The sequence below is a fragment of the Sabethes cyaneus genome, chromosome 3 (genome assembly GCF_943734655.1).
Source record: "Sabethes cyaneus chromosome 3, idSabCyanKW18_F2, whole genome shotgun sequence".
Classification (NCBI taxonomy): Eukaryota; Metazoa; Arthropoda; class Insecta; order Diptera; family Culicidae; genus Sabethes; species Sabethes cyaneus.
Window position 1 is genome coordinate 124217210 of NC_071355.1, and position 23394 is coordinate 124240603.

The 23394-nt window shown below is 41.9% G+C and overlaps 1 protein-coding gene across 1 annotated transcript in view; it reads right to left on the reverse strand.

The window, feature by feature from the left end:
* Positions 1-23394, reverse strand: part of LOC128742270 (uncharacterized) — a 135129-nt gene that overhangs the window by 74465 nt on the left and 37270 nt on the right. The window contains exons 4-8 of the mRNA XM_053838575.1: positions 12733-13576; positions 12522-12674; positions 12408-12466; positions 12110-12357; positions 11839-12053 (exon numbers count right to left, since the gene is read on the reverse strand). Coding sequence (XP_053694550.1) covers positions 11839-12053; positions 12110-12357; positions 12408-12466; positions 12522-12674; positions 12733-13576 — 1519 coding nt within the window. The remainder of the gene's footprint in view (positions 1-11838; positions 12054-12109; positions 12358-12407; positions 12467-12521; positions 12675-12732; positions 13577-23394) is intronic.

Genomic DNA, 23394 nt, shown 5'->3' on the forward strand with positions numbered 1-23394 from the left:
TGTCAACATAAATTGCAAAATACAATTACTGTTTATTTCAAGGATTATTTATTTTGAATTGATAGATATCTTATACGAAATTTATACTATTTTATTCCAACCCGCTTTTGCTCCATCGAACGGAAACACGTAGCGCTTGCTATGTTGCGTATACGATATGTATTGCGAATTTATACTACCGCTATTTACATAACAGTTCCATCTCCATAGAAATTGGGACTGTAATGCGAATAGCGGCAGTATACAGGGGTTAGACAAAATGATCGGGACATGTAAAATTTTGATGAAATTCAAACGGCCATAACTTTTACAAAAATGAACATTTTCAGATAAAACCAATTGTAATCGACGGGGAAATTTTCCTAGTTTTCCGAAAATATTTCAAAATTTGTAATAGTTAGCGGACACCGGAGATATTCCGGGTTGTCCTGGGGTATGTCAAAAACTGATTTTTTTATTCTCCTGTATCTTTTTCTGTTATGGAAATTTATTAATTTACATATTTTATCCTAAAACTAGATTTCGTTTCCAGTCAATTGGTCGAAGAAGAACGGAAATCCGACGAGAAACAACTGAGATGTGGCCATTTTAGTGTAATCAGTTCTGGAAATGTTGCCAGTAATGTCTTACCTTTATGACCATTTTAAAACATGACCAAAACCATTCCAATATGGATGTCAAACTTCAAAAATTGACGAGGGTTGAAAATCCTGAAGTTTGACACCTTTATTGACATGATTTCGAATATTCTCTGAAACGACCACTTCCGCCGGGGTACCTACAACCTGCTACAGGATTGCCATGGCACGCTGCGGACCTGGGAATGCTTCCAGTGTCAATGGCTCATAAAACCTTAACGTTTGATGCTCATATTGACATGGTTTGCATTATGTCCTAAACTGGCCAAGAGCAATAGATGTTACTAGTACTGATTTTACGAAAATGGCCGTAACTTAGCTTTTCTCGTCGGATTTCCGTTCTTTTTTCACCAATTGACTGAAAATGAAATCTAGTTTTGGGATAAAATATGAATATGAATAAATTTCCATGACAGAAAAAGATACAAGCGATGAAAAAAATCAGTTTTTGACATACCCCCAGATAACTAGGAATATCTCCGGCGTCCGCTGACTATTGCGAATCTTGAAATATTTTAGAAAAACTAGAAAGATTTCCCCGTCGAATACAATTAGTTTCATCTGAAATTGTCCAATTTTGTGGAAGTTATGGCCGTTTGAATTTCATCAAAATTTTGCCTGTCCCGACCATTTTGTCTAACCCCTGTATACACGAAATACATCATCTACGCAACATAGCAAGTGCTACGTGAATACTACTGCTATGTTAGCTATTCCCTAAGATACTTGGTACTTGTCAACATAAATTGCAAAATACAATTACTGTTTATTTCAAGGATTATTTGTTTTGTACATGACGTTCCACAACACCGGGCCCAGTATGGATCCTTGTGGAACCCCTGCGGTGATTGGAACGCACTTCTGATCCTCCTCCGTGTTGTAGCATAGCACACGATTCTGGAAATAATTTTCCAGAATCCTGTACAGCGACACCGGCACTTGGACGTTCCGAAGCGAGTTGGCTATGGAGTCCCAGCTAGCGCTATTAAACGCATTTCTCACGTCTAGTGTGACAACTGTGCAATAGCGGATACCCGTTCTCTTACGCTGGATTGCCACCTCGGCTGTCCTAGTGACAGGTAAGATGACATCCACCCCAGATTTGCCTTTACGGAAGTCGAATTGGTTCCTCGACAGACCGTTTGTACCCTCCGTGTACTGTACGAGTCTGTTAAGGATAACCCTCTCCAGCACTTTGCCGGCAGTATCGAGCAGACAGAGCGGCCTTTATGACGAGGGGACACCCGGCGATTTTCCCAGCTTCGGCAATAGGACCAGGTTCTGTCGCACCATATCCATCTGTACGGGAAGTGGCCCTCTTCCAGACATCTCATTACTGCCCCGAATAATTCGGGAACCTCCAAAATAGCCGCATTAATGGACAAATTCGGGATTCCGTCTAGTTCTGGTGCCTTGCGCACCTTTAGGGATTTAGCGATCTCAATGAGTTCCTCGTTCGTAACCGTCGCTTTCTCCCCGACCTCTGAACCGCCGTCGCCCACGTTACTTGGCATGTTTGGCATGTAGGTCGACCAAGATGGACGCTATGGTGTGAGATACTGGAACGTCGGCCGTGGGACGACTCAGCGGTCCGAGGACAGGGCCTTGGCTCGTGGCGAGGAAAGACGCCCTCGATGATCCGCTTCAGCATTCCACAAATACTTCGGGATCGAAGTATGCCTTCCATCCACGGGTGGTTGGAGTGTCGGCTCTACTCGTCGTCTCCCGCCTCGTTATCTGACCCACACCATAGCGGACCGCCTGATGGTCACTGTGAGTGTAGCCATTGTATACCCTCCAGTCTCCTATCAGACCAGGACTGCCGAATGTCACTTCGATGATAGATTCTGCACCGTTCCTACTGAAGGTACTTGTGGTGCCAACGTTGGCCAGAATTACGTTGAGCTTTGCCAGAGCCTCAAGCAGAATCCGACACCTATGGTTCGTGCGACGACTTCCCCACTCTACCGCTCAAGCGTTAAAGTCGCCCGCCACAACCATCGGCCTTAGACCAGTCAGCACAACTGATAATCGGTCTACCATTCGCGTAAATTGCTCGATAGACCAACTCGGCGGAGCATAACAGCTGCAGTAGAACACCTCACCCACTTTGGCAACCGCAAATCCCTCGTCTGCAGTTGACACAACCTCATGAACCGGAAACTTGCTTGTCGTCCATATAGCCGCCGTCTCGTTGCCGTTTCCGGCAGGGACGCGATATGGGTCCGAGATGATGGCAATGTCCGTTGTTGACTCAGAAACTGCTTGGTGTATCAGCTGCTGTGCCGTGCTGCAGTGGTTCAGATTGAGTTGTCACTTGTACTATGAACGTGGCTTGGCCACCAGCACACAGGCCGGGCACCTTGGACCTCCCGTTACGTGCTTTGCGTCCCGTTTACCGGTACAAATCAAGCACTTGGGAGGCTCCGCGCAGTCCCTTGCTTTATGGCCGGCACTGCCACATCTCCTGCACAATTCGCTCCTATCTGGCCCCTTGCAGTTCCAGGCCTTATGCTCGCACTCGAAACACCGGAAGCATGCTTCCAACTGCTTGAGCACTCTTAGTGGGCATTCCGACCACCCCACTTTTAGCCTAGCAGCTTTAAGGGCTTCAATACCGTCCGACAGCGGAAGTCGTATGGTGGCTACCTGCGTCCCGGCCGGACCCTTGCATAGGCGAACCACCTCGGTTGCCACCCCCACTCCACTTTGCTCTTTGAGAGCTTATATGGGCAATATATGAGCAATATATGGGAAACCGCAACTTTTCCAGTCTACTGGATACAGGAAAGAAAGGAGACCTAACTGAATGCGGTAACTGTCGTGGCATCACATTGCTCTGTATTACTCTCAAAGTACTCTGTAAGGTAATCTTCAACCGGATCCAGGAGAAGATCGATGCTACTCTCCGGCGCCAGCAAGCTGGATTCCGTGCTGGCCGATCATGTGTAGACCATATCACAACTCTTCGCATTATATTGGATGATATCGAGCTGCCGTGACGATGCTACCACTTTAGGTAGTGCATCCCTATTATTTTCCATCGCCCTGATTAGCGATGGGCCGTTCATCGTTGTGTCTGGCGTGGTAGACATACCGCTGCCACTAGCGCTTCGAGTTGCACCCTTCTCCACCCTTGGTGGAGAATGCTGGATACCTCCTCTCGCAAACGGGTTTTCCGCCGTATTTGCACTTGCTGTAAATTTGTTTAAGAGACTCATTTTGATTCTAAAGGGTCCCCCTTTTAGCCGCTATCCAAACCCATTTGAAGTAATCGCTTTAATGATCCCGTGGCGATCTATGAAATAGGGAAAACCATGCGAGGGTTGGGGCAGTGTCTTATGGGCCACTGCACCTCAGAGCCAGATTGGCGTTAATCAGGAAAAAGTATCTGAACCTACTCCCGTCGGTGTGTCGATGAATTTGGAACGTACTTGAAGGCCTGCCAGGTTTTACGGGACGGAGACACATCGCACATATGCATCGTTCGCCACCTCGCCGTTTCAAGTCGCTACTACGCGATTTTACTAGGGGAGCTCGTCGGAAATGCCAGCCCTAAGTCATGTTGTATATCGTGTCCGAATCATGTCCAATAACATAGCCGCCAGTTTACCGAAGTTGAAACCATACTGGCATCGGCCCCAATGGCTCCCAATGGACCACTCAGACACCTAGTAGGCCAGAAGTCTAACAACCAAGGGTCCAACCAGAGGGGTTTCTGCTTTTTTCCGGGATTTGGTTGTATTACCAGCTGGAACCACGAGGAGGTAGGGATAAGAGTAGCTATAACTGAAAGTGGTCAGGTTGCACTGTTATAGCCACTTACCAGCCTTTACGCAACTGGGCCTAGGATCGACCAAATACCAGCCTTTGGTAGCACCCTCAGTGTGTGCTAACAGGGTGTAAAGAGGCGAGCGTAGCTCAACTCCTATAAATTAACTGCAGGCATCGTAGCGTCCTGTAAGAGCTCAGGACTTTAAACAAAAAAGCCAAGTCGGGAGTGCCGTGGGCGAATTACGATCGGTTCCAGAAAGATCCTGATTATAGTGTACTGGACGGGCGGGAAAAAAACGTTTGGATGTGACGCTGTAGGGTTGACGGCTGTGCTATTCTACTACCTTAGGTAAGGAAGAGTGGTACCTTCCCGAAACGGCGAGTAGGCTAATGGTACAGCTGCCTTCCGTCCCATTAAAACCGTGGTTGGTCTCTAGGTACGTTCAAAGCCCGTCACTCACGTCAAAGTGCGGTGGTGTAGGCTCAGATGATACATTCCTGACTACTGCTGATCGGATGCGGATGCAGTAGCAAGCTGGAAAACTCCAAAAGATTGGTGCACGAGTTGTACTTGTTCATCAACTCACATTCTAATGTTCATCTCGACATTAAAAAGCTGGCGGTAAACCTACGCTGTACCGTCATAGCTGCCGAGGTGAAGAAACAGGAGCTTCAGCGCGATGCGAGATCGCCGAAGCTCAGGCCATAGCCGCTAAGGCTGTGGCCATGCCTAGTCATGCGCGTACGCCGCTTGACAAGCACAAAGCGGCTACGCCTGACCATGGACTAACGCTGAAGGTCAACAGGCAGCGGACTTCGGATCACGCCTCTACCAGCGAACACGTGGAGGCGGTCCCGGACGGCGCTGCAGGGACCGAGGACAACTGGCGGGTGGTGAGGCGTAAACCGCCTAAGCCGAAAACGAGCGAGGCTGCCAAAGAGGGTCTATAAGGGCGACGCCCTAGTAGTAAAGCTGACAGGTAAACAGTCGTACGCTGACCTACTTCGCAAGGTTAGGGCGGACCCAAGCTGCAGGAGCTTGGGGCCAACGTGAAGACCCGCCGAACCCAGGCCGGGGATATGCTCTTCGAGCTCAAAAAGGTCCCAACGGTCCAGAGCTCGAACTAAAGGGAACTGGTTGAGCAGTCCCTGGTTGAAGCGGGCCAGGTCAAGGCGCTATCGCAGCGTGTTCTTGTCGAGTGTAAAACCCTCGGCGAGATTACGACGGCAGTTGACCTGAAGGATACTCTGCGGGATCAGCTTAATGTTAATGTGGCACCAGCAGACATCCGGTTGCGGAAGGCATACGGCGATATGCAAACCGCAACCATAAACGTGCCAGAGGCAAAATTAAGGTAGGCTGTTCAGTCTGTACACTTGCGTCCAAACAGCGTATTGAACGCTGTTTCAGGTGTATCGGCTTCGGCCATCGGGCGGGCAAGTGTAAGACCCCCGATCGGTCTAAGCTGTGCAGACGGTGCGTCGAAGATGGTCACTTCGCCAAGGGTTGTAGTAAAATCCTCTGGTGCTTGCTCTGCAAAGCTGAAGCGGGAAATAAGCACACCACAGGTGGTCCACTGTGTGTGGCTTATAGGAGGGCTTCGCCACGATAATGGTGCAGGTTATGCAGATTAACCTAAAACACTGTGACACGGCACAGGAGTTGCTTTGGCAAACGACAGCCGAGACGGGGTGCGATATTGCAATTATCGCGGATCCCTACCGGGTCCCCCGAGGCGGCGCAAACTGGATAACCGATAAGGGTCGGATGGCAGCGATTGCTGTCATGGGTAGATACCCCATCCAGGTGGTTTCGGTCGACCAGGAGGGATTCGCGATTGCTGTGGTCGATGGCGTCTGCATCTGTAGCTGCTACGCTTCACCTAGGTAGTCGCCCGGACGTCAGACGAGCTTACCGACGAGATCGCGAGCCGTAAGCCGGTTGTCATTGGAGGAGACCTTTTTTATATTGCATAAGCAAGGAGAAAATCTTCAGACAGCACCTTAACGGTGCCGAATAGGATTCGCAAGGTGCCAACATGTGCCTACCTACTAAAAACTCTCCTTCATGAACCCCTCCCGGAACTACCGTTAGGTTTTTCAGGAGGGAGGACGTGCCTAAGCACTCCGACTTATCCGTTGCGCATGTGGGTTCACACAACACCCTTGTCACTTCATACCGCCACTACCCTTCACCTAAAGCCTGGGCTGCCCAATCAGCCCATTACTGACCCTAGCTAAGCTATGTCAAACCCTGTCGTTGCACACGTTCTAGCCGTTGCAACTCCGTTATCACCTCCGTTGCCGCCCTATCGACGGCACCCCATACGCGCTGCTCAGTGCACATTCTCTGCATGATGTTGTCGGCGTTGGTGTCTTCCCCAACGACCGCAAGCATCACCCGCTGAGTGATCGTGAAACGCGGGCAGTGAAACCTCACATGCTCCGCCGTTTCCTCGGCTATCGTGCAAACGGGGCAAAAGGGTGAGCCTACCCGCCCACGCGTATGTAGATACTTCTTAAAGCATCCATGTCTAGACTAAACGAAACTGGGTAAGGAAAGAGTTTACCTCACCACGTCTTCTACCGATCCAGGACGATATGTTCTGGATCAGCCTATGGGTCTACCTGCCGTGATCGGTGCGATCCCATTCTGCCTGCCAACGCCTAATAGAGTCCAGCCTAACTCTGTCCCTAGCGCCCCTAACGTTCCTCTGCCTATGGCACTCAATGTCCTCACCTAGAAGTATGCATATGAGAATCATAGCTGCAATAACCCCAATCGCATCCAACGATATGGTACGATAGCCGCACGCAACGCGCAATGCCAACAGCCTAAACACCTTGTTCAGACATGCCTGATTGCGCTTACTCTCCAAAGCCGGGGCCCATGCCGGTGAAGCATACCGTAGCACCGACATGGCAACGCTGGCCATCAGGCCAGCAGTAAGAGACGACTGCTGCTAGGACCATAGCCGTTCGGCATGATCTTGGACAGTGCAGTAACCTGGTGAAGTTTAGCCTGTTGTCTGCCATAACACCCAGGTATTTCACACTTCGTTTGGAGGCAATCACCTGTCCTCCAACGATTATTTTGGAGACAATCGAAGAAAGCGCCTGGTCATGACGGGATTCCGAACGAGGCACTCAAAGCGATCCAAGCATATCCCGATATGTTTAGAGAGACGCTTCAGAATTGCCTAGAGGTATGCGAATTTCCAGACAACGGGAAAGTCCAAAGATTGGTACTGCTACCAAAGCCGGGGAAACCGCCTGGTGATCCCTCGCCGTACAAGCCAATTTGCCTATTGGATACGTTAGGCGAATTGCTAGAGCGGGTAATCCTAAACAGGCTGACGCCTGTGGTGGAAAGTGATGTCGGACTGGCAAGCTCGCAGTTTGGCTTCCGTAAGGGGAAGTCCACTGTAGACGTCATAAAGTCCGTGGTGGAGGGCCGAAAAGCTTATGAAACGGAAAAGACGAGGCGACAGGTATTGTGTCATAGTCACAATTGGTGTCATAAACGCCTTTAACAGTGTTAACTGGGGTGCAATCGCGCTAGCGTTGCATGGGATGGGGGTACCGGGTCATCTATGCAGGTTGCTAAAAGTCACTTCGAGAACCGGACGCTAGTGTACGACACGGCGAATGGGGCGAAGAAGTACAAAGTGACAGTGGGTGTTCCACAGGGCTCGATTCTCGGCCCCACGCTCTGGAATGCCATGTACGTTGGGGTGCTGAGACTCGAACTACCCACTGGGGTCGAGATCACTGGCTTCGCCTATGATATCGTCCTTATAGTGGCAGACAAGTTTCTAGAGGTGGTGGAAATGCTGGCATCGGACGCCATAAGCATAATAGAGGGTTGGATGGCGGGCGTCAATCTACGATTGGCCCATAAAAAGACGGAAGCGATGATGATCAGTAACCACAAGTCGGCCTTAGAGGCCAAAATCATCATTGGAGGACAAGTGATTGTCTCCAAACGTAGTGTGAAATACCTGGGTGTTATGGCTGACAACAGGCTGAACTTCACCAGCCATGTGGATTATGCTTGTGGTAAAGCGTCGACAGTGGTGACTGCGCTGTCCAAGATTATGCCAAACGGTTATGGTCCTAGCAGCAGTAAGAGACGCCTGATGGCCAGCTATGGTATGGTGCACCGGCATGGGGCGCAATCAGGCATGTCTGAACAATATGTTCAGGCTGTTGGCATTGCGCGTAGCGTGCGGCTACCGTACCATATCATTGGATGCGATCGGGGTTATTGCAGCCATATGCATACTTCTAGGTGAGGACATCGAGTGTCTTAAGCAGAGGAACGTCATGGGCGCTGGGGATAGAGTTAGGCTGGACTCTATTACACATTGGCAGGTGGCAGGTATTATCTACAATATTATTGAAGAAAGTATAGTTTAATCTTTTGTATTTATAGCGTTACAGAGCTGCAATGCCATTGGTAGCAAAAAGAGTGCTCTTTTGGCAACCATCGGAGTATCAGCCCCATAGCGCCATAAATATAAAAGATAACACTATACTTTCTTCAACAATTTTGTAGATAATAATCAACTCTACAATTGGTCTATGCATCACTGTTTCGAATTTTGTTTGACTGGGACGCTGTAGTCAAAAGAGCAAAAATAAAGTAAAAAAAGCAAATCAAGCCTGCAGCGAAGAAAAACATGTGCAAAAATCAGTCCAATGCAAAACAGTGAGAGTGAAAGAGACAGAGAGTCATTTTGCTGACTATTTCCGTCTCTTTCACTTTCATGTAAAAGCTCAAAAATCTGTTTAATCTTTGTAATTGACGAAAATCTGTATTCTATGATAAGCCCCAAAAATATTCATCTATTAATTATCAGAGATCCCCGTACAGGCTTTAGTCTTTAAAAGGATAAAAGCACTTTCTGAACGTTGCGTTGTTCACTTCAGGTTGTTCAATCACTTTTGGTAAATTTTTACCACGAGTCCCACTTGAAATCACAAAAGTATTTAGACCTATACCCACATTCAGAAGTAAACGCGACCGCTGGTAATTTACTGATTGGTTGAAAAACCCTACACCATGTCAAGGTTCAGTTTTTTGTAGGGACTTTGCATTTAAGGTGTTTCCCGTTAATAAATAAATATAGTATTTCATTTTTATTTTATATTTCCTTATTTTCTTTTCTTTTTCATGGATTTTCGGAGGTGTTTCACAACAGGAGACATTTTTTTTAAACAAAAAATACGCTGTCTCTCAATTATGCTAACTTTTTCGTTTCAAGCGTAAAATATATGCTGTCTTTAGCAAAAAGATACGTAGGGGACGGGCGGGAAAGACGGGCACTTGTCATATTTCATAAACAATAATTTTTTGAAGCAAATCAATGATTCGAAATGTTTCTATAGACTGAATGAACACTTTTGAATTAAACTGTCGATTTTTAGCAGCGCAGCTGTCAAATTTATAAGCAAAACAAAGAAAAAATGCGTAGATACGCTAACCGATGTTATTTTGTGTGTGAAGAAAATAGCTGGTAAATCGTTAAAAAGCAACATATTCATGCTAAACCGACGACATTGCGTTAGCTTGATCCTTCACTGCATATCCATTGGAAGCCTGCTGAATTTTTGAATATTCAGTAAAAAGTTATATTGAAGTTTGAAAAAATGGTAACCAAGTCGGGAAAGACGGACACCCAACGGTAGAGAAAGACGGACAAACAGATTTTAAACCCATTTTGTCCAACAACGATTTAACATTGCAAATACTTACATATTATATATGTAAAAGTAACCAGAAGTCATATAATAGTTGAAATAGTCCAACTTTTAGAAACGATTAATTCGTCACCAATTAAAATATTGAAGGGAACCATTTTATTTTCTCGCTCAAAGGGGGATCGGAAAGGGGGTTTTCCCAAACCAATTCTTTCCCAAATACATGATGAAATATGTTAATCTTTCTTAATACTGATAATTCGACGACGCGCGACACCTTTTTGTGAGTGTCCGTCTTTCCTGTATCAAGTGTCCGTCTTTTCCACCCATGCGCAGAAACTCTGATTTATACATAATGTTTAAAATACTAAAAAAAGCATAAATTTTAGAAGAAATTTTCTAGCACACGTTGTTACTGTAACATTACATAAACAGAGACTTAAGGGTTCAGTTTGTATGAAAATTGCGATCAATACAGTTATATTTGAGTAGATATTGAGTCGTTACCTTAAGGTGACCGTCCTTACCGCTCTACCCCTAAGTCTTCAATCTTTCAAATTCTTTAGAAAAAACTGGATAATCCGATCAAAAGCTATGCTAAAAAACGAAACCTGTTTCACAATCGTGGACGTTCCCCTACCCCTGTACCAGATCAAACTCGGGGTACAGGGATACCTCGATATAAGACAATTTATAATTTCAAAAAGTTGTCTTATATCGAAATTGTCTTATATCGAAACATGATTTTTTCACAAAAATTTGGCATTAGCAGTCACCAATTTTACTCTGTGTTGTGTGTTTATGTTTTTTGAACTGTTTAATATTATTTGAGCTTTTAGTTGTTTACAATTTTTAAGATTATTTTGAAATAATGAACAAATTTATGGCGCCGCTTTTGGAATGGAAAATGTGCTCTGGTGTCGTTACCAACTATGTCAAAGGGACTTGTCTTATATCGAGGTTAAAATTGTCTTATATCGAATTGTCTTATATCGAGGTTGTTTTATAACGAGGTTGTCTTATATCGAGGTATCCCTGTATTAGATCTTGACGATCCAAAACTCAATCTTTTTCCGACATGTATTTATATAAATGATTGAATTTATCTAAATTCATCTAAATAACGAAGATCAGGTCCTTTACCGTTACGCAACTGCCAAGATGAATCATCTAAGGTTGAACTCCTCAGAAACTTGCAAAACTCGAGATCGTAACAAAGTTCATACGAAATTTACAATTTATGTACAGCATAGTTTAATTTGTGGCAGTACGAAGCTTGCAGGGATAGCTAGTTATAACTATACCTATTATACAAATCATAAACTCGGGAAAAACAAAGCAGGGAGGCAATTCGTCTTTGATCATCGCAAAGCACCTCTGGTAATGCATAATGACTGCAGGTTATCTAACACGGCGTACCTTACGGCTTATTTCGTCCAGAAATGATGAAACTGACAGGTTGACTACTTAACTGATTACTATGAACTCAAATGATCCATTAAACAGTAGGGGTATTCGCGTATCGCTCGCTATGTTACGTAAACGATGTATTCCGTGTATATACAGCCGCTATTCGCATTACAGTTCCAGTTTCTATGGAGATGGAACTGTAATGCGAGTAGTGCCAGTATATACACACATACGCAACATAGCATGCGCTACGTGAATACCTCTAATATGTTTATATGTCTATTACAATTTTTTTTTAATTTTTAACATTTACCTTGCGCCATGTGCTCAAAATATGCCTCCTTTTCTTGGTGAAACAGCTCACAAAATTTATATCCGACTTGTCCGAGAAGAAATTTTGATTTCTCAACGGACAAGTCGCTAGGCACTTTTGTTAAATTAGCATTCCACAAGCTGGTATCGAAGTCCTGAGGATCTATATTAGGATTCGCAAATCCTACCACCTCTAACCGACCTTCATGATTGCGTCTATAGATAACAATTACTTTTTATCTAAACATTGAGCAGATTGATGACATACATACCTTAGCTTTCTGAACGCAATGAACCGGCAAAATATATTAGCTGATGCTCTAGATCGGGCTGCAGCAGAACGACCACATTCGCGACATCGCGGTAATTTTGGAGCAACTTGATAACAAGGACCATTTTGTAAATATGGTTCTGTAGAATATTCTATTACTATCCGCTTTCGCTTGTTCTTGGATGATGGAAGTCTGGTTTTATTTTTACGTTTCGTTATTTTTCGCGATTCTACTGATATGTCGCGTGGCTAAAAAAAAATGTATTATTTTTCATTGAATTTATAAATTTATAACTCACTTTAAAGCGTTTATTGCTGTTAAATTCGGAGTTAGCTGTCCTTATTTTCTGCTGGTCACCTATAAATATATGAAGTAAGGAAAATCCGTAATTTATAAATAAATATGAACTTACTTATTTTTTTTGTGTAGTTCATACGCATCGAGATTGCTGATTTACTGACTGCCGCATTTTTGTATCGAACACTTAATGATTTCGTATGCATTATCCCATTTTCTTCCACATCGTGACATTTGTCTTGCCCGTTAGCGTTCTGCAAAAGCTCCACTAAAAGAAAATCAATTTTAAACGAAAGTTTACAAAAGACTGCTTTGACCATATTTACAAAGTCTCGTTTTTTGTTCACTAATTCTCATGTTTTCATTTAGTTCAATCGTAGATTCTTTCAACCTCATTGTATCATTAGTAACTTTGATTTTTGAATAGCGTTTTAACAATGAGGTATTTAAAGGAATTGATCTATGACTGTTGTCCGTTTTTTGAATAATACTCGAATTCTGTCCAACGGAAAATTGCGAAAATATGGATTTGGATGTGTTCTTTCGTGACACAGCTTCCAATGACATTGAAATTTTCGTATCTAAGTTCAATACCGCATCGGAGATCACAGAAGGATTTTGAGCTGTTTGTGTATTATTGTAAAAGGAGTTAGGTAACCTGTCCATTTTCGGTTTCTCAACCGATGCTGACATCGGCGGGACAAAAACATTTGATGAGGGAGCTATTTTTATGCTTATTGATGAATGGGCTGGTGGAGGCTCCACGTTGATTTGGTTGATGCTTGTTTCAAAATCCAAACACGTTTTTTTATTTAGTTCCTTTATGATGTGTCCGGTAGATGAGGTACTTGACGTAATGGAAATGGCAGGTTTACCATAAATATGATTTGGAGCGGGCGAAGATATTTTCGATTTTTTTTCGTTTTCAAGTATTTTTGATCTATTTTCAACATCAGCTACGTTGGGTAAAAAACTTGAAGGTGAATGTGGTATATGATTGTAAAGCTGGTTATAGAGTTTCTGATTAGTAGTTTGAATAAGAGATGGTTCCAATTTTAATCGAATAGACGTATCTCTCTGTTTGTCTGGGAAAGCACGCATACTATCGCCAATTTCTGCACAATTTTCCGAATCTGATGATTTAGACAGATTATCTTGAACGTACGCGACCTAAAAATAAATAAAACGAATGACTACACATGCAATTTTCAAAAGCGCTAGTTTTTCTCGTTCATCAGGCATAATTTTCAACATCCCGCTTCCGTTTGCAGCACAAGGTGAAGTAATTAGAGCACAACTCTGCCCAAGGCTGAGAGAAGAATTAATGTTGACCGAACCGATCTATGCTTGAACTCCATGATGATTACAATGATGAGATAGAGTGAATAGATAGATGTGATTTGCCTTGCACGTTTTGTTTTTGATCTCATAAAACGTACACGCATAAATACGGGCTAGTACCAAATGACCGGAAATGGCCGAATAATAAATTAGATGTAGTTTGTTTCGCAGAGCCTTGGCTCAATGAGAGAATCGAAAACAATGTATCACCCTTATTCTGCGAGGCGAGTGACATGACTATTTTGGAGTCGCCGCGAATGAGAGGACAATTGTCACCTAGATGACTCGCTTTGTCAATTAAGTGACTCCGTTGATACGGTTGTCACCTAGGTGACATCGTCCCATTCGACTCGTCGTGTCGAGTCACGGCGTGTAACAATTGTCGTATTGCGTCACGTGACTCGCAGAATAAGGATGTGAAACCGTTAAAAGGGTTCGTGGTGCGGAGATAAATCACAGATGGAGAAATAAGACAACACGTCTTACTACGTTGCTTGTTTCGAGCGAATGGTTTTTCGCGTATGTATTCGGTTGCTTATTCAAGCTAGTCTGTTATGACTCATTTCTCTGTACTCTCTCGCGGTGAGTATCTGATCGTTACAGGGTGAAGTTTATGTGTACAATGTTAAACACTCAATTTAGAATGGAGCATACATTGCCACTCTCCCTTAATTGCCTTACCTCGATTGTATACCATTCCCCCGAAAACCATTCCCCAGAAATCCATTCGCCAAAATTCCAAACCCCAGAATGACCCATTCCCCAAAAACTGCTTCCCAGAATATACCGTTGCCCAGAAAACCATTCCCCAGAAAGTCATTATCCCGAAAACACCATTCCCCAGAACCTACCATTCCCTAGAAAATTTTGTCCTGGAATGAGCCACTTCTTAGAAAGTTATGATAGATCATTCGGAAGAACGTCACTAGGCTGAGTATGAGTAGATCTAATAACACTACTTTGCTCGACTGTAATTCTAGCGGTTTGAAGGATCACGCTGAGAGTGGTGAATCGTTACGCGGACTAAAGGTTTGTAACTAACAGTCAATAAGCCTAGACAAACGAAGAGGTGATTCCTGCCTAAAAACATAAACAGTTGTCATACAGTGTTGCTTGTGAATCAAACAGAATCAACAGATAATCAGCTACTATGATTGAGTATAAAGAACCAACAGGATTGGCAGTTGAAGTTTATTGCGAAAATTGAACGAGATTTTAAAGACCTGCACTGTATTTTACATTAGTTCGTCCCCTTCTTGAAAATGAACGAGTATAAAGGTGGTCCATACGATTGGCCCTGCGTAGTTTGCCTTGGCACAACTTGGAAAATTTATCACCATATTCCGATCGATGATTCTTGCTTGATCTAAATACATTAGAACATCAACACAAAATACAGTGAAGCCGCTTTTTACGCGGTATTTTTTTACGCGGTTTGTTTTTTACGCGACTATTTTTACGCGAATTTCGGAATTTACGCGGTTTTTTACGCGAATTTCGAAATCTACGCGAATTTCGAAATTTACGCGGTTTTTTACGCGAATTTCGAAATTTACGCGTTTTTTTACGCAAATTTCGGAATTTACGCGATTTTTGGAATTTACGCGTTTTTTTACGCGAATTTCGGAATTTACGCGGTTTTTTACGCAAATTTCGGAATTTACGCGCTTTTTTACGCAGTTTTCGGAATTTACGCGGATGTGCTCAAAACGTCTATTTTTTCGCGTAGTGTAGTTGAAATCCATAGTTTTTTTACGCGATATATTGGTTTTTTTACGCGAATTTTGGAATTTACGCGGTTTTTTACGCGAATTTCGGAATTTACGCGGTTTTGATTTACGCGGGACGTATCCTTCGCGTAAAAAGCGACTTGAGTGTACAACGGACTTTGTTTGTGGTAAAATTGTTACACGGCGAGGTTGATTCACAGCAATTACTCTCGTTAGTAAAATTTCACGCAGTACAAAGGACTTTGTGATTACCCTTACTACTAATTCTGCTCAGTCGGCCTAGTTAATTGTTGGGTATATGCTGTTAAGTCCGCATTTAACCGTTCCAGAGCTTAGAGAAGCCATGAACCAAATAGTGGAGCCATTCAGCTGCAAAAACTTTCTAATGTGATCCAGAGTGTGAAAGGCGGTGAGAGCAATCATCTTATATATAAAAAAGGAAAGCAAAAGTTCGACCGCGCATCACTTTAGAACGGAGCGTCCGATTTGCGCCATCTTTTTTTTATTGTGTTTATTTTCCTCACCGCTATGTTTTTACGGCGAGAAAAATCGGAAAATTTACTGTATAGATTGGAAAACTCGAGAAATTTGTTTTTCATATAAAACCCGCCACGCATTGCATGCGCCGTGTCAGTGATTACTACGATGATCACTCGATACAATGTTCGATTTTTAACAGCGCCGTTGCCGCGGTAAACAAACACGTGTTACCTTCATTGAAATCACCACATGTAACATGCCATTTTTGTGGTTTTTCAAGATCTGAAAATAATCAACATTATGTAATATGTTGTAGGTATAACTTATAGAAAAACCTAAATTCAAGCCAATAGCGTCAGTAATAAAATTCATAGTAACGGTTGAAGCACCAAATTGACTAGATTGATGCACATGAAGAATACATTTTACATATGTATATAAACAGAATTTCCAGCTATCCAGCAACAAAATAATTGTAAAAGTACTTATATATAAATGAAAATTTTACGCATGTTAATAACTTATTGCCAATTTCATATTGCCCTTCTTAAAAGAGTAAAACAGCTCACAAAATTATGCTTTTGTTTTAAGTAATTTTAGTGCGTGAATTACCAAAGGAATAAAGAGAACAAAAATTGATTTAAACGAAAATGTTAGCATTATCACATATTTGAGGGGGCGATTAGAAATAAAATGAACAATTCAATCCATTTTGTGGATCAGCACTTAAAACTAACGGAGTTTGCTAATTACAGTTATCGATATTCGGTAATGCAATTATTTCGACTAATTCTCATTAACAATTTATGAATCGAATAAGAATAAAAATCGCATGGCTATTGACATGAAATACCTATCAGAATATTGAATAGAATTTAAATTTTCGAGGAATTCTAAACAAACCTTCAATTGTGATGAAGGGGATATGTTCGAGTGTCCAAAAATTTTTGGCATACAGAATAGCAAGATGATAATATGACGAATGTACTAAAACAAATAAAAAGTGTTTGAGATCATTCAATAGAACAATGATATATTGCAGGATCAATTACAATATAGTTGGTGATGAATGATCCTTAGAAAGTTCTTAGAAAGGTTATAATTAGACGATCAACTGCAGCAGACGAAATTAGGCGCTGTTTAAAATATCGAATTCACTTTTACAAAAATAAGTTAACAATCAGCAGAGTTTATAAAACAAGGCTCAATGCAAAATCTACCTACACAACCGTAGTGTATTGGGAATTGACAAACCAACTTTTACACAGACATGTTTCCAATGTGTAGCCGATAATAAACTTTGAGATTTTGTCAGATTGTCATTTCTTATTAATGGCTTAATACGGCTGTTAGATATACACGCTCTCTGAAAATTTGGAGTTTAATCAACTACATCAAACGTTGTACTCTTCAAAAAAAACTACAAAACTCAACTCATATTTTTAGAACACTCCTTTTTCCAAAAACCAGCAGCTCTCTCAGTTCATTTGAAATTTATAATCTGAAACATTAAGTTCAATTTGTGGCAGTACGAAGTTTGCCGGGTCCTCTAGTCATCTTATAAGTTTGAACCCCTTTATGGGCGGCGACTTATTGAGAGTGGGCGGTAGAATATGCCACAGTAATCTGCCATATGACACCAAACATTAACTTGTGTTACCTGACATAAATCCACTTGTTCGAAGTCTTATTCAAGCAATCCATCGCGAGAACCATCATGTGGGTCCTTCTGGAGTTATAGCTATCCACAGACAACAGTTCTGGTTGCTAAATGCCAAATCAACTGTGCGTAAGATTATAAGAAATTGCGTGGTATGTTTTCGAAATCGTCCAATGCTTGCCGATCAGCAAATGGGTGACCTTCCATGTTACAGAGTTAATCCTGCTTAGGCCTTTTCGCAAGTTGGTATTGATTTTGCTGGACCAATTTTCATTGAGCAATCGGCTAGAAAGGCAGTCCCGATTAAAGGTTATATCTGTTTTGTGTGCATGGTGACAAAGGCGATTATATAACAATTCCCGGAAAACTATTCCCCAGAAAATAAAACGCCGAAGCTTTTTTGCTAGAAAACCAAACCCCGGAAGGCACCAATAACCAGAAAACCATTGACCAGAAAGCATTGATCCCCAGAAAATTAATATCTAGAAAGTACTAAGGCCATTACAAATATTTTATAAAGTATTTGTCCTTACGGTGTTCGGCCATTGAAGGGGGGGGGCGAAAAAAAAACAAAGTGCATTTTTTAATCGAGCAAAAAAACATGGATTTTAAGAATTTTTATTTAAGGTTTAAACGTGAAACCCGAATCTATTCTTGCTTATAATATATACGTAATTATTTTCTATGCAAAAATATACGAAAAAAGACAAAAACGAAGGAAAATTTTTTTGGACGATTTTCGGAAATTCCATTGTTCGAATTTCCATTGTTCGAATTTCCATTTCTGTTTCGTGCTAGAAGCGTTAATTCAACTCGGAGACTCATTCTTCGAGTTTTTCAGATTGTAGAGCCCACAGACAATTGATTTTATAAAAAGAAATTTGACTCATATCCTACAAATTATTTTTTGACGTAGGACTACGTCTTACGGCAAGTTTTGAGATAGGGTGTCATTCCAAAAAATCAAAAAATGCGAGCGTCACGAAAAATGAAAGGTTTTGAGCGCTAATAGCTCAGCGGTTTTCCGATCGATTTTCAATATTCTTACACCTATCGATCGGAAAATCTTCTAAGAATTGACCCGAATAAAGAAAAGTATGGATTCTTGATGTTGAACTATTGAAAAATTGAAAATAATGAACCTATGTTTTACCAGAATTCTCGCTTCGTGATTGGTTGGAAGATTCTTTACGATGATCTAAACCTATATCAATTGTATATCTGTGCTTGGGAAGTAAGCCAAAACAAGTGACAAAGCTTCCGCATTCCAACAAGATTTCTTAACACCGCGCTTCAACCTAGACCATTTTGATGTCCTTGCTTGGGAAGTACGCCAGAGAGAGTGACAAAGCCCCCTCGTGCCAACAGATTTCTTACGAACGCGATTAAACCTAGTCCAATTTGATGTCTGTGTAAGGGAAGTGTGCCAGAAAAAATAACACAAGTTCGTCGTCACAACAGATCGCAAATTCTTTACTGCGTGACGATTAAACCTTGGCGAATTTGATATCTGTGTTGGAAAAACGTGCTACAGCTGTAGTGTTCGGTTATAATACGGCTCTGTATGAATACGCATGCTTGCCGTTTCATTAGAATTGTAGTGAAAAGATGTGCTATTGATGGGATTGAATTGGTAAAATCCTTTCAACGTGGGAAACCATGGATAATAAAAACAATCTTTAATTTCAGTAAGGTAGCAGGAAAGTAATAGTTTGTGTTCTTGATTTTGTTAAATTGTTTTCAAATGCACAATCTTTTGAGAATTGAACGTGCATACATGTTACTACTTTGATAAATGTTACATACAACGCATGTAGCATGTATATATGTTGCATATAGCATGTATACATGAAGAATCGAATGATTCCAAGCATGAATACATGCTACTATCACTACAAAGAGACTTACGTAGTCCTGCGTCACCTATATATGCGGTCGTGTCTTGTACACAACCCCTCTGATTTTTGTCCCCCGATTTTTCAAGCCAATTTCCAAGGGGGGGGGTGACAAAAACTTTTAATATAATTTGCAATAGCCTAATTTCCAGAATTCTCCAGAAGAAACTAATCGCCAGAATACTATTTTCCAGAAATAATTATAGGTTGTACGACTTTTTCCCGAAAACTGTTTTCTCGAAAATGATTTTCCCGAATGATATTTGCTCGAGTGTATTATTTCCCCGAAAAATATTTACCCGAAGAACACCATCCCCGAACAGACTATTTCGCCGAATTATTTTTCACCGAACTGACTATTTTCCCGAATTATTTCTCCCCGAACGGACTATTTTCCCAAAGTATTTTACCCTGAATCAACATTTTCCCGATTTGGGGTCTATTCTGCGAGGCAAGTGAGGTGAAAAGTTAAATTTCGGTGCGCATTTATTTCCGTGTTCCGTGTCCAAATCGAGTGACATGCCACCCATGCCGCGAAAGGTCCATGTGAAAACTTCAATGTTATCCCATTCGACTCGATTAACGCCGAACGAAACGCGAGTGGCGAAGCAAAGCCTAGATGCTACATTACGTTATCGAAACTTGACCTTCGGTTTTTATATGACAGACTTCGCAGCCAGCTATTAGAGTACAGGGCAATTGCAGGGCTAGTTGAATATTTTTAATGTGTTCAAAGTTATTTTCGCGCGTTTTATAAGGTTATACAATAACAACCTTATAAAACGCGCGAGAATAACTTTGAACACATTAAAAATATTCTTATCAACGGGCCTTATTCTGCGAGGCGAGTGACGTGACACGACAAATTAAAATTTGCTGCCACTCGCGTTTCAACTAGCCCTGCAATTGCCCTGTACTCTAATAGCTGGCTGCGAAGTGTGTCATATAAAAACCGAAGGCCAAGTTTCGATAACGTAATGTAGCATCTAGGCTTTGCTTCGCCACTCGCGTTTCGTTCGGCGTTAATCGAGTCGAATGGGATAACATTGAAGTTTTCACATGGACCTTTCGCGGCATTGGTGGCATGTCACTAATATCTAACAATAATAACAATATCTAACAATAATATCTAATAATAATGGAAACCAAAAGCATATCGTGAAATCCGAATTTGACAACATACATTTTTAGGTGTGTTAGTAAAAATGAACCGATGAGTGTCGTTCATTATAAGAAGGTGGCATAATGGCAAATGTTTCCTAGATGATTCAGGGCGAGACGGCCCAGCAAGCGCCGGTCACTGCGGGGGGGCAGCCCCCCCGCAGAAATCACCTCTATCTAGGGGCATACGTTTTCCTAGGTTTACTGACTAGTAGGGGTTATCTCTTAGTAGAGTCCGAACGAGCGGCAGCGAGTAAGGACAGCATATACCCGACCATTGCCCAGGTCGAATTACTCCATTTCATAAACTTTAAAAGATTTTTAGGAAACTATAATGTGATAACCCAACTTATACGATCTTGGAATAGTTGTCGACCAACATTTGAAAAGGGCGGATAAGCCAACTGTCAAACAGAACTGGTGAGAGTTATTTTTTGCAGGAGCAGCATAGGAAAATGAACTCTCACTCGTTCTGTTTGACAGTTGGCTTAACCGCCCTTTTCAAATGTTGGTCGACAGTTTTTCTCTTACACATGAGATATTATTCCACAGAAAAACGGACATAACATTCACTGTCCCGTTCTTGTTTGTTTGAACAGTAATTAAATATTTAGTGTGGGTTAGGAATGTCTCCGTATTCGTCAAAGTAATGCTTTTTAACGAAAGAAGAGAAGGCCACTAACTTATTCCATTTTTAAGTTGATATTTTGGAATGTCGATCACAAATGGTGCTAGTATTAATACTAAATGTGCGTGACATTTTTTATCGAATTTTCTTCAAAGAGTTATGTCTGTTTGTGATTATACTAAGGGACCTGGCAATTATACTAAGGAAAAAAGGTCAAAGGCCGAAGTATTCAATTCAACCTACCGTTGCAAACAATCCGGATACTGTCAGCTATTCAGATATTTTAGGAAACATCAAATATCAATGATCAATTTCAACAGTTTGCAAGAAATTATTTTGAAAAAAATAGTGGTATTTTTTGGCAGTTTATTTAGCGGCATTTTAATTTAATGGAAGCTAATGAAAGCGCTAACACATTTAAAACCTGGCCAACGCACTACTCGCTGGCTAAAATGTCTCGTATTAGCGGTACCCGCCTTTGTAATTACGGAAATCGTAAATTCAACTGGAAATCACATTTCTTGTTTGGCAATATATTTTATGCTTGTGTTACTAATTGAGAAGACTGTAACAATCGGTTTTTTAAACATCCGGAATCGTTCTGGAACTGTTAAAATCAGGTAGGATGTTCATGAAAATTACCCGGCATAAAGAGAATGATTTATCGAGACCCGTACGCGAGCACAATTTACGTCTATAACGGTTCATTTTGCATTGGCTGCCGATCGTGATAACAGCAACAGAGATGGCACGCGTCGCGCTACGGCATATCGATAAACCTATTCAGCATTGTGGTGGAAGGATAGAATCTCGAGCATAATTAATCAGTGAACTGCACGACAGTCTAATAATCTGCAGACCGCAGTGCTACGACAATCTTATATGGTCTTCAAATCGGTGCAGCATGTCCTGGCAAAATTAAAAAGATCAGCTGTAAAAGCTTTTTTTAATCGTGTTATAGAACCACTCGCGTCTGTCGGCCTACTCAATTATTAGATATATGATGTCCTTACTCGCTGCCGGTCGTTCAGCACCACTAAGGTGCCTTCTAGATAACTTCTAGACTCCTACTAGTCAGTAGTCTAGCCCCTCACAGGGGCCGGCGCTTTCGATAGCGGGTCGCCGGTGAACACTCGCAGCCTGCGGCTGGCTCACCCTGGATCTTCAAGGAAACGTTAGGTGTACCGTAAAACGGGGTAACATTGATCAGTTCAGGAAAGTTGACAGAAGCTGTTAATTTCACTTATTTATAAGATTGGTTTAACTGATCAATGCTACCCCGTTGATCAATGTTACCCCGTTTTACGGTATTAGAAATTTACAAATAAATTTCTATCAATGGTCCTCATGTCGATTCAGAAGGTCCTGTTACAAATACAAAAACTAGCTGTAAAAGTTTTATTCTGAGACATCAAAGTTCATCAAAGTGGCATTTTTTGGTTACAGGACGAGAGTAATACCGAACAAAGTACTAGAAGCGAACTTCAACCAACTCACATAGAAGGAACTTCAACTAATACACGTCTAGTCAGACAGGAAGAAGATAATACAACAAATTGAGTCTTGAACACTTGAAACTGATTTTCGTAAAGGTTTTTCGGGGAACTGGCATTTCAGAAACTGGTTTTCGGGAAACTAGTACTTTCCATAAACTGTTTTTTCGAGTAACTAGTGCTTTCGAGAAAACTGCTTTTCGGGAATTTAGTACATTCGAGGAACTAGTATATTCCTCATTCGGGGAAACTGTTTTCGTGAAAACGGATTTCGGGGAAAAGCCGTACAATCTATTTCAATTTTTATTTAAAATATGCGATGCGCACAATTGGGAGCAAGGTAAAGGACTTAAACCTTCTTAGTTTTTCGGAAAGTCTGGTTTTCGAATAAAATTTCTTTATAAATGACTATTAACAAATTCCCAAGAATCAGTTAAGTCGTAATGTAGTATCTTGGGAGTTATGGAATACAGTACCACCCCGCTAATCCGACAAATTCATGGCCGGATTAACGAATTTTGGCTCGATAATCCGGCAGTCAAACTAATGTCAGTGGGGGTTTGAAATGTCGTGTTGTTTACATCCAGACGTAAACAACTC